The following is a 19156-nucleotide window of genomic DNA, read 5'->3' on the forward strand; positions in this document are numbered from 1 at the left end:
TACATGGAGAACCAGATCTATGTCACTATTACTTATTGTCAACCTCTTCATACACTACATGGAGAACCAGATCTATATCACTATTACTTATTGTCAACCTCTTCATACGCTACATGGAGAACCAGATCTATGTCAGTATTATTATTATTATCAGCCTCTTCATACGCTACATGGAGAACCAGATCTATGTTAGTATTATTATTATTATCAACCTCTTCATACTCTACATGGAGAACCAGATCTTTGTCAGTATTAGTTAGTATTATCAACCTCTTCATGCGCTACATGGAGAACCAGATCTGTCAGTATTACTTAGTATTATCAACCTCTTCATACACTACATGGAGAACCAGATCTGTGTCATTATTATTATCAACCTCTTTATACACTACATAGAAAACCAGATCTATGTCAGTATCAGTTGTTATTATTATCAATATCTTCATATGTCACTCTTACTATTATCAATCTCTTCATACACTTTATTTTTTAAAAGTTACACTGGGTCAGTCCAGTTTTTTTACACAGGGTCTATGTTGTTTTAATTTTAACTGTTTATTCTTCAGACATACACAGGATCGATCCTGGTTGCTGTGAATCCGTACCAGATCCTGCCGATCTACACGGGCGACCAGATCAAACTGTACCGCGACAAGAAGATTGGAGAACTGCCCCCACACATCTTCGCCATCGCAGACAACTCGTACAGCAGCATGAAGAGATACGACCACGACCAGTGTATCATCATCAGGTAACACACAGTCTTAGTCATTTAGTGGGCTGGCTAGCTCAGTGGTAGATAGCATATCTGAGGTGTGGTGCGTCATAGGATCGATCCACTTCAGTGCAATCTTTTTTTATTGTTGTGTAAACCAGTGCTTTCCTCTTTTCTCTTTTCATCTCTCATCTGTGTCTGTCTGTCGGATTGACACTAACACTCCTCTCTCTTCCTCTTTCCCTCCCCGTCTCTGTTCCCTCTTTCTCTTTCTCCTGTCTCACCCTCTTGCCTGAAGCGCAGTTAGTCTGGGATCAATCCCCATTGGTGGGGCCTATTGATCTATTTTTAGTTCCAGCCAGGGCTCTACAACTGGTACACCAAAGGCTGTGGTATGTACTCTCGTGTCTATGGGATTATGCATATAAAAGATCCCTTGCTGCTAATGAAAAAATATAGTGGGTTTCCTCTCTAAGACTAAATGTCAAAATTACCAAATGTTTGACATCAAATCACAGAGATTAATAAATTAATGTGCTCTAGTTGTGTCATTAAACAAAACAAGCTTTAATGTGTGTTTTTTCACTAAGAGTTAATTTCTAATAATAATAATTTTGTTTTTTGTCTAGCGGGGAGTCGGGGGCTGGCAAGACCGAGAGCACGAAGCTGATCCTACAGTTCCTGGCGGCCATCAGTGGTCAACACTCGTGGATTGAACAGCAGATTCTTGAGGCCAATCCTATCATGGAGGGTGAGTTCCCAGGATGCACCATTCTTTAATGTCCTTAAGATACAGTTGTTAGTCTAGATATTTTAGGCCAATCCTATAATGGAAGATGAGTTCCCAGGATGCACCATTCTTTGATATCCTCAAGATACAGTTGTTAGTCTAGATATTTTAAGCCAATCCTATAATGGAAGATGAGTTCCCAGGATGCACCATTCTTTGATATCTTCAAGATACAATTGTTAATCTAGATATTTTAGGCCAGTCCTATATAATGGAAGATGAGTTCCCAGGATGCACCATTCTTTGATATCCTCAAGATACAGTTGTTAGTCTAGATATTTTAAGCCAATCCTATAATGGAAGATGAGTTCCCAGGATGCACCATTCTTTGATATCTTCAAGATACAGTTGTTAGTCTAGATATTTTAGGCCAGTCCTAAAATAATGGAAGATGAGTTCCCAGGATGCACCATTCTTTGATATCCTCAAGATACAGTTGTTAGTCTAGATATTTTATCATGCAAGGTGAGTTCCCAGGATGCACCATTTTAAAAATCTATTTAAAATACAGCTGTTAGTCTAAATACTCATGTCCTATACAATCATGGAAAGTGAGTTTCCTCATGATGCACCATTCTATGATATCTTTCAAATACAGTTGTTAGTCTAGATACTTGGGTCCAATCATATCATTGAAGGTGAGTATCCCATGATGCATCATTCTATATCTTTCATATATAGTTGCTAGTCTAGATACTTGGCTCCAGTCATATCATTGAAGGTGAGTATCCCATGATGCATCATTCTATGATATCTTTCAAATACAGTTGTTAGTCTAGATACTTGGGTCCAATCATATCATTGAAGGTGAGTATCCCATGATGCATCATTCTGTATCTTTCATATACAGTTGTTAGTCTAGATACTTGGCTCCAGTCATATCATTGAAGGTGAGTATCCCATGATGCATCATTCTATGATATCTTTCAAATACAGTTGTTAGTCTAGATACTTGGGTCCAATCATATCATTGAAGGTGATTATCCTATGATGCATCATTCTATATCTTTCATATATAGTTGCTAGTCTAGATACTTGGCTCCAGTCATATCATTGAAGGTGAGTATCCCATGATGCATCATTCTATGATATCTTTCAAATACAGTTGTTAGTCTAGATACTTGGGTCCAATCATATCATTGAAGATGAGTTTTCCCATGATGCACCATTCTCTGATATCTTTCAAATACAGTTGTTAGTCTAGATACTTGGGTCCAGTCATATCAATGAAGGTGAGTATCCCATGATGCATCATTCTATGATATCTTTCAAATACAGTTGTTAGTCTAGATACTTGGGTCCAATCATATCATTGAAGGTGAGTATCCCATGATCCATCATTATGTGGTATTCCTTAGATACAGTTGTTGGTCTAGATACTAGAAAGATGTTCTTCCCATGATGCACCATTCTTTGATATTTTTTACACACAGTTATTAGTCTAGATTCCTGAGGCCAATACAATCATGGAAGGCAAGTTTCCCATGATGCACTATTCTTTATATCCCCTAGATACAGTTGTTAGTCTAGATATTAGGAAGGTGAATTCCTATGATGCACCATTCTTTGAGCCCTCCTGCCCCGGAATTGGCCACTGGCGATGTCGAGGGCAAAGTCCGGGGTTGGTGTGCTTGAACCTTCGGGATATGGGCACACAAAAAGAGTTTACAAATGATTGGATTGACCTTAAATATCTAGACTAATAACTGTATTTAAAAGATATCAAAGAATGGAAGGAAGGGAAAGGGTTTATTTCATTCTACAAATGTGTATATAGTATTTTATTAAAAGTAAACAAAGATTGATAATATCAATATTTACAAATAGTCTAGATATTTAAGGTCAATCCAATCATTTGTAAACTTCGTGTTATAGTATTATTTGAAATGGCAACTCATGTTGGTTGGACAGACACATTGACATTCATATTACAACAGGAAGAATATTTATAAATCGTACTTACATTGTACCTACACTTACTTGTACATCTATTAACATTATTATAACATACTTTATTTATGTCATAAATTCAGCTTTGGAGAATCTGTAGATGATTTAAAATGACAACTCATATAGATCCAGCAACACAGTTACCATTCTCACATTACAACAGGACATTTAAACATCAAAAGAATAATCCTTTCAATCACATTTTTCTCTCTCTCTCTTTCTATGCAGCTTTTGGCAATGCGAAGACGATCCGGAACGACAACTCGAGTCGGTTCGGCAAATACATCGACATCCACTTCAACCGGAAGGGTGTGATAGAGGGTGCACGGATAGAGCAGTATCTGCTGGAGAAGTCTCGCATTGTCCACCAGGCCCATGATGAGAGGAACTACCACATCTTCTACTGCATGTTGGCCGGGCTCAGCGCGGAGGACAAGAAGAAACTAGAGCTCACCGAGGCCAGCCACTACCACTATCTCGTACAGGTAAATACTTAGTAATATACAGGTAAATACTGTCTCGTACAGGTAAATACTTATGGTCTTATATAGGTAAACTAGAGGCTACTATCTCCTTCAGGTAAATACTTATAGTCTTATACAGATAAATACTTACAGTATTATACAGGTAAACTGGAGCTTACCGAGGCCAGTCACTACCACTATCTCATACAGGTAAATGCTTATAGTCATAAACAGGTAAACTGGAGCTCACCGAGGCCAGACACTACCACCGTCTCGTACAGTTAAATACTTAGTATTATACAGGTAACTACTATCTCGTTCAGGTAAAGACTTATAGTCTATACAGGTAAATACCTAGTCTTATGCAGGTAAACCAGAGCTTACTGAGGCCAGTCATACACTGTCAGGTAAATAGAAATACAGATCTACATTTGTATATAGATATATATATATATATATATATATATATATATATACTCTTCAAAAGAAGAAATGCAAAACCACATTGTCGTAACATTTGGAGAATTGATTTCATTATTGAATGGTGAGTCCGATAATTACCAAATGTTGCAGGATTGTTCACAATTCACTCTAGTCCATTGTGAGTAAGTGATAGGACACACCACCAAGGTCAAGGTCATCTGGAGTCAATACCGGGTGTGGCCTCCGCGTGTGTTGACAACTGCCTGGCACTGCCTGCCCATTGAAGCAACCAGAGTACGGATGACGTCCCGGGGGATGGTGGCCCACTCGGCCTGCAAGGCTGCTGCCAGCTCGGGCAGGGTCTGGGGCTGTGGTTGTCGCTGTCGGAGGCGTCCGTCCAACTTGTCCCATAGATTCTCAGTTGGGTTCAAATCCGGTGATATCGATGGCCAAGGAAGGACATTAATGTTGTTGTTCTGTAGGAAAGCCGTTGTGAGACATGCTGTGTGAGGCCTGGCGTTGTCATGTTGGAACACTGCGTTGGCGTTGGCCATAACTGGAACGATGTGTGGCCGGAGGATTTGGTCAATGTAGCCCTGTGCATTCAGGTTGCCCTGCACGTGGACCAGGTCAGTTCTGCCAGTGTGTGAGATGGCTGCCCACACCATGACACTACCCCCGCCGAATCTGTCCACTTCCTGCACGCAGTTTGCCGCATAACGTTCACCACGACGCCTATACACGCGACATCTTCCATCATGACGTCGGAGCAGAAATCGGGACTCATCACTGAACCACACCTGTCTCCATCGCAGTTGAGGCCATTGTCGATGAATCTGGCACCACTGCAGTCGGAGTCGACGGTGTTGTGGTGTTAAGATGACACCTCGAACTGGACGTCTGGCACGAATTCCTACCTCACGTAGGCGGTTCCGTACGGTCTGGTCGGATATCCTGCGCAAACCTGGTATTGCTGCGGCTGTGGAGGTGGCAGTAGTCAATCGTTCCCGAAGGTGGCGTACCCGGATGTAGCGGTCCTGCCTGGGGGTAGTGACCCGTGGTCGACCGGATCTAGGGAGGTCACGTGTTGATCCATGTTGCTGGTAACGGTCCCACAGTCTGGAGATGGTGCTTGGGGACACATGGAATGCCCTGGCAACGGCCGTTCTGGATTCGCCTGCGTCTAGTCGGCCGATGGCATTGTTTCTCTGCGGTTCACTGAGACGTGGCATGTCCTGGATTGTCAACTGTCGGTCAGATACAGAGGCCAGGCAAGCGAACACCCTGCACTTTTATACTGTCGGTGTTCATGTTGCACGTGCAGACAATGCACGTGCAGTGGTGACATGGTTTGCACGTGGCTGCGTTTTTGCGAATATTCACATTTTGGAACTTTATTGTACAGTAGCTGCGTTTTATCGAATGTAACCGTGGGAATGTGTTTGGGACATGCAATGACCTTATATTCACAAAGCATGAACCGGTAGGAAACATAAAATCGGAGTTATAACCCATTTGTACCCTTTTGCGTTTCTTTTTTTGAAGAGTATATATATATATATATATATATATATATATATATATATATATATATATATATATATACTAATACTTACAGGTACAAAAGGTGTACAGGTTAATTGTTTTACAGGTAAATACATGTATGTATACAGGTAAATAGTTATATTTTTTAATTCTATTTCATAATCTTCTGCTTCCGACCCAAACTGAGATTCGCTGAATGACGGAATCCTGCTAAATACTGCAGCCTGCCGTTTTATTGTGCCAAGTTCTTGTGAATTTGAATTGTTGTTAATTGAGAGTAATACCTGATGAGCCTTGTTTTTCAGAGAGATGGTCCCCTCATAAAGGTATAGTTGGTACACACATTCGCTTGGTTGTTGTTCATGGTTTAGCTGTCAAAATGGAATGAGACTGGATAAAATACTTTTAGAAATGCTTTTTAATGAATTAATGAATGAATGAAATTTATTTTTTTTCTCTTTGTTTCTTTTTTTTTTTTTGCTTATTAATTTGTGCTTTAATTAAATTACTACACTTGTTAAGATGCTGGAATTTTAAATTTATAAACGTTTTAAATCTTTTGTGATTTTTTTTTTCTGTTTGTTTTAAGGTTGAGGAAGTTGATAGTAAAATAGAAAAAGAAAAGAAATAGTGACTTAGATGAAATTGAAAACTAAACTGATGTTATTTTAGTTGAATTATTATTGCTTTAAGTTCATTCTAGATAAATTATGTAATAATTAAGTAATAATTAAATAGCTTTACACTGGGTTTTTTATACTCTTTTCATGAATCAAATATAAATGATTAATGGTTATGTTTTATCATGCTATAATTTTAGAATTTAGTATCAATATATTCATGATTTTAATTTGATTTATTCATTATTTACAAAAATAAATAAGTAAAAAATCATTTTACAAAATGTGCAGGGTTTTTTTTATCATTTATCATGGTTATTACTTTTGTTCACTTAATTAACACTGGCAATGGCTTTTCAATTTTAATTTAGTAATTTTAACAATAATGTGCACAAAAATCCCTGAAACAACAAATAACAAGAAACAAGAACAAAAATTGTTACAAATTAACATGACATTGCATGCAGTTCAAGACCATTTAATTGGGTATGGTTTCTAGAGTTTTCTACCTTGGGTAAATATTTTTGCTTCTGGCTTTTTTTTTCTCTCGCTGAGAGGTGGGTGGGGAAACCCAGAGGATTTTTGGGTCTAATCCTTGAGTTCCTGTACTGGCAACCATTTTATTTTGCTTTTAGCCTAAGTTTGCTTCGTTGTAGTTAGGCATACACTTTGTTTAAAACTCACACTTGAGTATTCAGTGGTTTTTTAATCGGCTTCATTTCAGTAGATTTTATAGTAATTTTGTTTATCAAAAATAGAATTCATTATTTCAAAAGTAAATTTCATAGCACATTAAAAAAAAACATTTTTATTTCAACTTTTTTATTTTGTGCTTATGTCCAATTAAGGTTCAAGAATGCTCTACTGGGCACACACCTCAGCTATCTGGGCTGTCTGTCCATGACAGTGGGTTAGTTGTTAATTGTTAGTGGTTAGTGAGAAAGAAGAGTGTGTAGTGGCCTTACACCTACCCACTGAGCCGTTAAAACTCGCTCTGGGTGGGACCCGGTACCGGGCTGTGAACCCTGTACCTACCAGCCCTATGTCCGATGGTTTAACCACGGCGCCACCAAGGCCAGTAAAGAAAACAAAAACCCACATTTCTATCACTCATGATTTTATGTTACATGTTAATTGTTGTTATTTGATGATATTATACACAGTCACGTATTGTTATTTAGTGTCAATATATGTACTGGTTGAAATTAATAAGGGGATACATGATATTTGAAACCCTATTTAATTTACCACTAGAGTAGTTATGTCTATATAACATAAAAGCTGGCAGGGGACATAACCCAGTGTTAAAGTGCTCGCTTGATGTGCAGTCGGTGTGCGATCGATTCCTGGTATTGGGCCCGTTGGGTTATTTCTCACACCAGCCAGTGCACCACGACTGGTATATCAAAGACTGGTATGTGCTACCCTGTCTGTGGGATGGGCAGTGCATATAAAAGATTCTTTGCTACTAAAGGAAAAATTTATCAGCTTCAGCCAGTGCACCACGACTGGTATATCAAAGGCAGTGGTATGTGCTACCCTGTCTGTAGGATGGCCGGTGCATATAAAAGATTCCCTTGCTACTAAAGGAAAAAATGTACCAGGTTTCGTCTAATACTATATGTCAAAATTACCAAATGTTTGACAACCAATAGCTGATCAAGATTAATAAATCAGTGTGCTCTAGTTGTATAGTTAAACATTAACTTTTTGAACTGTGACCTAAATAGTCACAGTTCAATGTTCATATAGCTAAAGCATTAGGCCTGGAGTAAAATACTGACTTAATCTAACTTACAAAGTAAGGTTAAGGATAGCTATCTTTGTGATAACAGCCTGAGGGGCGACATACAGACAATAAAAGTCCTTGTTAATGTTTATCTGTATTAAACTGATCAGATATCACATAATAATGTAGGGGAGCTGATATCGCCTGTAAGCTGATAACACTAGTAATGCACAGTATTGTTGGTATCAGGGCCATTGTCTAGTGGGGGGTGGGTGAGGCAGGAGGACACTAAAAATATGAAAAAAAGTGTCTGATTACATATAAAAATGCCCTTTTCCGGCAGCTTTGTTACATTTTTATAACTTTACTAGGTATAGCCATATCTAAATATACATTTACATGGTTAAATAAATAGTAAAAAAAAAAAATTATTATTTTTATTTTATTTTAATAAACTAGAGATTACAGTTTGCAGGGCACGTTAACCTACTTGATCTGATGTGCATGCTGTTTGTTTGTTTGTTTCTTTTTGTTGTGTTAAAATGTCTACTGCACATTGATTGGTCTCAGACTGGTGTTTTTATTTTTGTTCTCACTGCATGTTGATTTTGAAAGTTAGCTGTGATATTCTTTGCCCTGGGTCTTTCTTTAATATTTTTTTTCCCCAGAAGTATTACTAATACAGGACATCAGCCACATCATACACAGGGTTTCAACTTTTGTGTTTGTTGGGGTGGGACTTTGCTCTGTCGGTTGAGTGCTCCCTTGAGGTGCTTGCGTAGCAGGATCGAACCACATCAGTGGATCCATTTAACTGATTGTTTTTTTTCTCATTCCATCCACTTCACCACAACTGGACAAAGGCTGTGGTATGAGCTTTCCTGTCTGTGGGAATGTGCATATAAAAGAATCCTTGCTGCGTTAGGAACAATGTAACTAGTGGGGTTTCCTCTGATGACTATGTGTCAGAATTACAAAATGTTTGACATCCAATAGATTATTAATTAATTAATCAATGTGCACTAGTGGTGTAGTTAAACAAAACAAGCTTTAACTCTTGTGTTTGTGTGCATGAATGTGTTTGTTTGTGTGCGCGTGTGTGTGTTTGTGTGCATGCACAAGCGTGCGTGAGTGTGTGTGTGTGCGCGTGTGTATGTACTAATGTAAAAGATCCCTTGCTGCTAATAGTAAAATATAACATGTTTTCTAAGAGTACATTTGTTGTATACGTCAGAATTACCAGATGTTTAACACCCAGTTACTGATGATCAATTTGCTTTAGTGGTTTTGTTAAACAAAACAAAGTTTAACTTCACTTTGTTTTTGTCAATTTAATTGATATTACAACATGATCTAGATCATGCGGTGACTAAGTCCATATTATTATTCTATTACATTGGTTAATTTGCATATTTCATAAGTGAAGTCAGTTGCACTGTTGCAGTTACTTAAAATTTTATTTTCCCTTAATTTTATTTTAAGTTGTGTATTGTTGTTTTTTCATTTTGATAATCAAAACCAAAAAGGTTCCTGTCTAGATTTTAGTTACATTTTATAACTTTAAATATCATGGCAGGGCTCAGAATAGCAACCTGCAAAGGAAGTCTATTCTGTTTAGAACTAGCAGGTGATATAGATATTCACATGCTAAAAAACCCCACAAACATAATTACAGGTAATTTTTCAACAGACAAAGGTATGTACAATTATCTCATAATGCTCTAAATGTTATAGCAGGGGTTCTACTTTATCACACACTGTCTCAAATCCTCCTTCACCCAGTGGCATAGCGTGGGTTGCCATTGCCCTGGGCAAGACAAGTATTGCGCCCCCTAGCCAGTGGACCGTTAGCACTCCCGGAGTCCCTTCTACCAGTCCAGAATTTTGCAACCAAGGTAACCGCCCCGGTGGCCCTGCCCACGCTATGCCACTGCCTTCATCCCATGCTGACCGGCCTCGGTGGTGTCGTGGCAGGCCATCGGTCTACAGGCTGGTAGGTACTGGGTTCGGATCCCAGTCGAGGCATGGGATTTTTAATCGAGATACCGACTCCAAACCCTGAGTGAGTGCTCCGCAAGGCTCAATGGGTAGGTGTAAACCACTTGCACCGACCAGTGATCCATAACTGGTTCAACAAAGGCCATGGTTTGTGCTATACTGCCTGTGGGAAGCGCAAATAAAAGATCCCTTGCTGCCTGTCGTAAAAAAGAGTAGCCTATGTGGCGACAGTGGGTTTCCTCTAAAAACAGTGTCAGAATGACCATATGTTTGACGTCCAATAGCCGATGATAAGATTAAAAATCAATGTGCTCTAGCGGCGGCGTTAAATAAAACAAACTTTACTTTCTTTTATATGATATAGTACATTGCATGTTGTTTAACTTTTCTTTTTTCTTTCAGAGAATTTCTGCAATTAAAAATGTGATGCTATTGTTCTGTGTTTAGTAGTTTGTGTATTTCTTTTAGGGAGGTGTGGTTGAAAATAAGATGGCTTGTGTATATTTAAATGTGTAATATTACTGTTGTTGGTTCAGGGAGGTGTGATTGAAAACAAGATGGCTTGTGTACATTTATATATTGTTTAGTATTACTGTTGTTGTTTCAGGGAGGTGGCATCATCTGCGAGGGACGCGATGACACTAAAGAGTTTGCCGACATCCGGTCAGCGATGAAGGTGCTGATGTTTGACGAGTCAGAAATGTGGTCCATCCTGAAGATACTGGGCGCACTGTTACACATGGGCAACATCAAATACAATGGTAAACTTATCCTTGTCAGTATTCTATGGGCAACATCAAATACAACAGTAAACTTAGCCTTGTCAGTATTCTATGGGCAACATCAAATACAACAGTAAACTTAGCCTTGTCAGTTTTCTATGGGCAACATCAAATACAACAGTAAACTTAGCCTTGTCAGTATTCTATGGGCAACATCAAATACAACAGTAAACTTAGCCTTGTCAGTTTTCTATGGGCAACATCAAATACAACAGTAAACTTAGCCTTGTCAGTTTTCTATGGGCAACATCAAATACAACAGTAAACCTATCCTTGTCAGTTTTCTATGGGCAACATCAAATACAACAGTAAACTTAGCCTTGTCAGTTTTCTATGGGCAACATCAAATACAACAGTAAACTTAGCCTTGTCAGTTTTCTATGGGCAACATCAAATACAACAGTAAACCTATCCTTGTCAGTTTTCTATGGGCAACATCAAATACAACAGTAAACTTAGCCTTGTCAGTTTTCTATGGGCAACATCAAATACAACAGTAAACTTAGCCTTGTCAGTTTTCTATGGGCAACATCAAATACAACAGTAAACTTAGCCTTGTCAGTATTCTATGGGCAACATCAAATACAACAGTAAACTTAGCCTTGTCATTATTCTATGGGCAACATCAAATACAACAGTAAACTTAGCCTTGTCAGTATTCTATGGGCAACATCAGATACAATGGTAAACCTATCCTTGTCAGTATTCTATGGGCAATATCAAATACAACAGTAAACTTAGCCGTGTCAGTATTCTGTGGGCAACATCAAATACAGTGGTAAACTAATCCTTGTCAGTATTCTATGGGCAACATGAAATACAATGGTAAACTTATCCTTGTCAGTATTCTATTGGCAACATCAAAAACAACGGTAAACTTAGCCTTGTCAGTATTCTATGGGCAACATCAAATACAATAGTAAACTAATCCTTGTCAGTATTCTGTGGGCAACATCAAATACAATGGTAAACTAATCCTTGTCAGTATTCTATGGGCAACATCAAATACAATGGTAAACTTAGCCTTGTCAGTATTCTATGGGCAACATCAAATACAACAGTAAACTTAGCCTTGTCAGTATTCTATGGGCAACATCAAATACAACGGTAAACTAATCCTTGTCAGTATTCTATGGGCAACATCAAATACAATGGTAAATTTATCCTTGTCAGTATTCTGTGTGCAACATCAAATACAAGGGTAAACTAATCCTTGTCAGTATTCTATGGGCAACATCAAATACAATGGTAAACTTAGCCTTGTCAGTATTCTATGGGCAACATCAAATACAATGGTAAACCTATCCTTGTCAGTATTCTGTGTGCAACATCAAATACAATGGTAAACCCATCCTTGTCAGTATTCTGTGTGCAACATCAAATACAACGGTAAACCCATCCTTGTCAGTATTCTGTGTGCAACATCAAATACAATGGTAAACCCATCCTTGTCAGTATTCTATGGGCAACATCAAATACAATGGTAAATTTATCCTTGTCAGTATTCTGTGTGCAACATCAAATACAAAGGTAAACTAATCCTTGTCAGTATTCTATGGGCAACATCAAATACAATGGTAAACTTAGCCTTGTCAGTATTCTATGGGCAACATCAAATACAACACTAAACTTAGCCTTGTCAGTATTCTATGGGCAACATCAAATACAATGGTAAACCTATCCTTGTCAGTATTCTGTGTGCAACATCAAATACAAAGGTAAACTAATCCTTGTCAGTATTCTATGGGCAACATCAAATACAATGGTAAACCCATCCTTGTCAGTATTCTATGGGCAACATCAAATACAATGGTAAACCTATCCTTGTCAGTATTCTGTGTGCAACATCAAATACAATGGTAAACCTATCCTTGTCAGTATTCTGTGTGCAACATCAAATACAATGGTAAACCCATCCTTGTCAGTATTCTATGGGCAAAATCCAATACAATTATGGTACAGAAATATTAACATATACATCAAATACAATTATGACAAAATTATCCTACATGTAGTTAATATTCCTGTACAGAGAATACATCAACTACAATTATGGTAAATTTATCCTTGTTAATCTTCCATGTACTAAGATATTATTAACTGATGATTTCATAGGCATCTTCAACTTGTTTATGCTTACTAGGTCCATTATTTTGTACTCGCCAATTGGCTACTACTTTTTAAGAAACAGTTGCCTGTGAACAAAAGTTACTTGTAAATGCAAGTGTTTTACTCACCATGTAGATCCCCACATAGATGGTTTTTAGTTGATTCTATAGTATATTGTCTTGTGTATTTCATAAACCACTGTAGATGGGTTTATTTTATTGTTTTGTGTAGATTTTATTAAACTACCCATAGATGGGTTTCTAGTTGATTCTATAGTTGTCTTGTGTATTTCATAAACCACTGTAGATGGGTTTATTTTATTGTTTTGGGTAGATTTTATTAAACTACCCATAGATGGGTTTCTAGTTGATTCTATAGTTGTCTTGTGTATTTCATAAACCACTGTAGATGGGTTTATTTTATTGTTTTGGGTAGATTTTATTAAACTACCCATATATGGGTTTTTGGTTGATTCTATAGTTGTCTTGTGTATTTCATAAACCACTGTAGATGGGGGTTTTTTTGGGTTTTTTGAGTAGATTTGATTAAACTACCCATAGATGGGTTTCTAGTTGATTCTATAGTTGTCTTGTGTATTTCATAAACCACTGTAGATGGGTTTATTTTATTGTTTTGAGTAGATTTTATTAAATTACCCATAGATGGGTTTCTAGTTGATTCTATAGTTGTCTTGTGTATTTCATAAACCACTGTAGATGGGTTTATTTTATTGTTTTGAGTAGATTTTATTAAATTACCCATAGATGGGTTTCTAGTTGATTCTATAGTTGTCTTGTGTATTTCATAAACCACTGTAGATGGGTTTATTTTATTGTTTTGAGTAGATTTTATTAAACTACCCATAGATGGGTTTCTAGTTGATTCTATAGTTGTCTTGTGTATTTCATAAATCACTGTAGATCGGTTTATTTTATTGTTTTGAGTAGATTTGATTAAACTACCCATAGATGGGTTTCTAGTTGATTCTATAGTTGTCTTCTGTTCTGTAGATGCATTTGATTAAGTTTTTTTTGGATAATACTCTAGTGTTTTGTTTTTTGTAGAAATTGAAATTGACCACATTGATGCAACAGAAATCCAGGACATTTCCTTCATCAAAAGAGCCGCACGTTTGCTGGAAGTAGGTTCTGACTTTCTATAACATGATGTTGCTTTGTTAACAATTTAATTGATGTTAAAGGTGCAGTTTTGTATATATTTTGATTATTTGAGAACGGGAACTAGCTCAATTGGAGGGGATGGGACGTAGCCCAGTAGTAAAGCACTCGCCTGATTCACACTCGGTCTAGGATCAGTGGGCCCATTGGGCTATATCAAAGGCCATGGTATGTGCTATCCTGTCTGAGGGATGGTGCACGACTGGTATATCAAAGGCCATGTTATGTGCTGTTCTGTCTGAGGGATGGTGCACGACTGGTATATCAAAGGCCATGGTATGTGCTATCCTGTCTGAGGGATGGTGCACGACTGGTATATCACAGGCCATGGTATGTGCTATCCTGTCTGATGGATGATGCACGACTGGTATATCACAGGCCATGGTATGTGCTATTCTGTCTGAGGGATGGTGCACGACTGGTATATCACAGGCCATGGTATGTGCTATCCTGTCTGAGGGATGGTGCACGACTGGTATATCACAGGCCATGGTATGTGCTATCCTGTCTGAGGGATGGTGCACGGCTGGTATATCACAGGCCATGGTATGTGCTATCCTGTCTGAGGGATGGTGCACGGCTGGTATATCACAGGCCATGGTATGTGCTATCCTGTCTGAGGGATAGTGCATATAAAAGATCCCTTGCTGCTAATGGAAAATACATATAGATGGGTTTCCTGAAAGTCTTGTCAGAATTAGCAGTGTTGACATCCAGTAGCCAGTTAGTGATAAATCAGTGTGCTCTAATTGTGTCATTAAAAATATTATTATTATTATTACTATTACTACTATTACTACTACTACTACTTTTATTATTACTATTACTATTATTGCTATTACTACTATTACTACTACTACTACTACTACTACTACTACTTTTATTATTACTATTACTATTATTGCTATTACTACTACTATTACTATTACTATTATTACTGTTACTATTACTATTATTTACAATAGATCATCTGCATTAATTGATTTGATTTGCAAGGCATGATAGATTCTATTACAACAAAAACGTTTTTTACATAAAGGGAAGGTGTTGCCTAAAGTGTTATTACATACCCGTTGTTTTTTTAACTAACATTCTCGACTTTATTTGTTCCAGGTCGACACACAGGACATGATCGACTCTCTCACGACAAAGACAATTTTCACAAAAGGTGAAAGCGTCACGTCGACGATAAACAATGTCTCCGCAATCGATGTGCGAGACGCATGCGTGAAGGGAATCTACGGTCGCATGTTCGTGTGGATTGTCGACAAGATAAACCACGCCATTTTCCGTCCCAAGGATGGTCCGTCCCAATACCGCAAATCCATCGGTGTTCTCGATATCTTCGGATTTGAAAACTTTGACACAAACAGGTGATAGTAATTACCTGTGTTAGTTAAATCATTACCTGTGGTAGTTAAAACATTACCTGTGGTAGTTAAAACATTACCTGTGGTAGTTAAAACATTACCTGTGGTAGTTAAAACATTACCTGTGGGAGTTAAAGCATTACCTGTGATAGTTAAAACATTACCTGTGGTAGATAAAACATTACCTGTAGGAGTTAAAACATTACCTATGGTAGTTAAAACATTACCTGTGGTAGTTAAAACATTACCTGTGGGAGTTAAAACATTACCTGTGGTAGTTAAAACATTACCTGTGGTAGATAAAACATTACCTGTAGGAGTTAAAACATTACCTGTAGGAGTTAAAACATTACCTGTGGTAGATAAAACATTACCTGTAGGAGTTAAAACATTACCTGTAGGAGTTAAAACATTACCTGTGGTAGATAAAACATTACCTATGGTAGTTAAAACATTACCTGTGGTAGATAAAACATTACCTGTGGTAGATAAAACATTACCTGTAGTAGTTAAAACATTACCTGTGGTAGATAAAACATTACCTGTAGTAGTTCAAACATTACCTGTGGTAGATAAAACATTACCTGTGATAGATAAAACATTACCTGTGGTAGATAAAACATTACCTGTGGTAGATAAAACATTACCTGTGGTAGATAAATATTACCTGTGATAGATAAAACATTACCTGTGGTAGTTAAAACATTACCTGTGATAGATAAAACATTACCTGTGGTAGATAAAACATTACCTGTAGTAGTTAAAACATTACCTGTGATAGATAAAACATTACCTGTGGTAGATAAAACATTACCTGTGGTAGATAAAACATTACCTGTAGTAGTTAAAGCATTACCTGTGGTAGATAAAACATTACCTGTGGTAGTTAAAACATTACCTTTAGGTAATAATAGGAATTTTAATGTAGTAAAAAAATCCAGCAAAATTATTTGGCAATCGGTATATGAGATGGCAAGATATTTGTGGGGCTGCATGACAAAAGGTGCCACATGGTCCAAAAAAATAGAAGGTGTTTTTGAAGGAATAAGATAAAGCACATTCTACAGAACCAAATTCTGTTTTAATTATGAAAATCGGATGAAAACTTTCCGAAATATTGAACTTTTTGTACAGACAATTATGATTTTTTCCAAAGGACCCTCTTTGAGAAAATGAAGTCCGAAGTTTTACACAAAAAACCTGATTCATTATTGCTTGAAATCTTCATTAATAATAATAATATATGCCAACCAAGTTATTCTGTACTCTGTAACCATGTAATATTTGTTTTAACAGTATATGCCATTGACAAGAATTTATATTGAACCTCCATTATACATTCCCCCCCCCCCCCCCTTTAAAAAAAAAAAGAAAAAAAAAAGGCACAATAGTATCCACCATCAATAAAATGAGAAACTATCAGTGCTCACACCAAATATGAATGCTATGACTAGACAGGAATATTTAGTCAAACATAAGTCAATAGTTCTCCAGCTTTGAACATACAGTAAGTTCTCACATACCAGGTTGTAACACGGCCAGAGTAACGAGCCCGATGACCACCTGAATTTCAGTAAATAGATTCGTTTGATTCGAAATCCGATTCTGACTCGCTCTGATCCCTACTTACAAAGTAGTCCATAATAATGTCTTGTAACACATCATCAGAAGCAATGTTTCTCATACTGGCATTGATGTTTAACAGCGAATTCAACTGGCGAGCCACCTCAGCTTCCTTTGTCATTACACATACTGGTCTCACGGGCGCCACCATTTTCTCAATTGATACCGTGAATCGAGCAGGCACTTGTTTTTTTATATGTTTGTCTCGATTTAAATACGTTTCACGTCTCGCATTACAACATACACAGTCTTACTACTACTTCAAATGCATTTTTACTTCATAAATTGAACAGACGATAACACGTTTTTCTTATTTTATAGTTTGGGAAAAAGTAATTGTTGAATTTTGCCACGGAAATTGTCTCAATGCGCATTACTCCTACGTGACAAATATATCTGCGCACTTGCTATATTTAGAAAGTAGAGTTCACGACCTTTCCAGTGGTATGCAATACTTGGCGTTGAAAAGTCCAAGATTTTATAATAAACTCAGCCAAATAAGTGATTAATTCTTGCGTAATTAAAGACAATTAGAATTTGACAGGTTGTACACAATCACCAAATAACATGTTTTATAGTTTTATTTGAGGAAAAACTATGTATTAGTATTAAAGTTAAGTTGTTTTAAAAATTGTTTGTGCTAAAAACAAAAAAAAGAAAAAAAAGATGTATTTTATTGTAATTGGCTGTTACGCGATATTACAATGCACGACATCCGGAACCTTTTGTCGTGCAGCCACACATTTACTTATTAGTTACATACCAGTGGGGATTATGGATTTCGTCTCCATCCATCTGTCAGGGGCAGGATGTAGCTCAGTGGTAAAGCACTTGCGTAATGCGCGGCCAGTTTAGGATCAATTTCCCTCCCCCCCCCCCCCCCCCCCCATCGGTGGCCCAATTGGAAAATTTCTCGTTCCAGCCAGTGCACCACGACTGGTATATCAAAGGCTATCCTGTCTGTGGGATGGTGCATATAAAAGATCCCTTGCTACTAATGGAAAAATTTAGTGGGTTTCCTCTCGAAGACTATAATATGTCAAAATTATCAAATGTTTGACATCCAATATCCAATGATTAATAAATCAGTTTGCTCTAGTGGTGTCGTTAAACAAAACAAAGTTCTTCCATCCGTCTGTCTGTCTGTCTGTCTGTCCATCTGTCTCATATATAGTTTTACTGACTTTTGGTTGTTTTTACAACTAAGATTATGTGTGTAGTTTTATTATGTTCTGTTACAGACCATGTTTGAATTTCATGGCGATTTACCCATTTTCAACAGAGTTATGGCTCTTGAATTTACGTGATATGGGAATTTTGTTTTCCGGAATTGTTTTTGCAATGCTTCAAGATATTGAGCTGAAATTTTGTGTATAGCTTTATCATGTACTGTTGCAGATTAAGTTTTGACTTTCATGGTAGTTTACCCATTTATCAGAGAGTTATTTCCCTTGAACTTAGAATATAGGTAGGGAACATGTATTGCAGTACTCTGAATTTTTAAATTTATTTATGTAATTATTTATATTTCTTTCTTTCTTCTTTATTTCTTTCTTTCTTTATTTTCAGCTTTGAACAGTTGTGTATCAACTACGCTAATGAAAATCTTCAACAGTTTTTTGTGCGACACATATTCAAGCTGGAGCAGGTGAGTTTAGTCAAATAGAATTAGATATGGTAACCACTGGCAACCTGTAATGTGTTTCTTTTAATATGATTCTGATATGTGGTGTGGAAACTATTATACATATTAAAACATGGTTCATTTGATTTCATTGTTATTCTGGAATTTGATAAGAACTATTAACATTTGTATCGGATCTTGTTTTTTTTTTATCACAGAAGCTACATGTCTCATTT

The 19156-nt window shown here is 37.2% G+C and overlaps 1 protein-coding gene across 8 annotated transcripts in view; it reads left to right on the plus strand.

Moving 5' to 3' along the window:
* LOC121373100 (myosin-VIIa-like) overlaps positions 1 to 19156 on the plus strand; it is a 138680-nt gene that overhangs the window by 72918 nt on the left and 46606 nt on the right. For 4 of the 8 annotated variants that reach the window (XM_041499550.1, XM_041499572.1, XM_041499557.1 and 1 more), the window contains 8 exons: positions 567 to 751; positions 1345 to 1466; positions 3684 to 3940; positions 6193 to 6213; positions 10842 to 10995; positions 14190 to 14266; positions 15417 to 15676; positions 18866 to 18944. In XM_041499550.1, coding sequence (XP_041355484.1) covers positions 567 to 751; positions 1345 to 1466; positions 3684 to 3940; positions 6193 to 6213; positions 10842 to 10995; positions 14190 to 14266; positions 15417 to 15676; positions 18866 to 18944 — 1155 coding nt within the window. Of the gene's footprint in view, positions 1 to 160; positions 189 to 566; positions 752 to 1344; positions 1467 to 3683; positions 3941 to 6192; positions 6214 to 10542; positions 10996 to 14189; positions 14267 to 15416; positions 15677 to 18865; positions 18945 to 19156 lie in introns of those variants that run through there. The other 4 variants (XM_041499599.1, XM_041499578.1, XM_041499586.1 and 1 more) reach the window with 3 other exon arrangements.

Source organism: Gigantopelta aegis, chromosome 1 (genome assembly GCF_016097555.1).
Source record: "Gigantopelta aegis isolate Gae_Host chromosome 1, Gae_host_genome, whole genome shotgun sequence".
In the NCBI taxonomy this organism is placed as follows: Eukaryota; Metazoa; Mollusca; class Gastropoda; order Neomphalida; family Peltospiridae; genus Gigantopelta; species Gigantopelta aegis.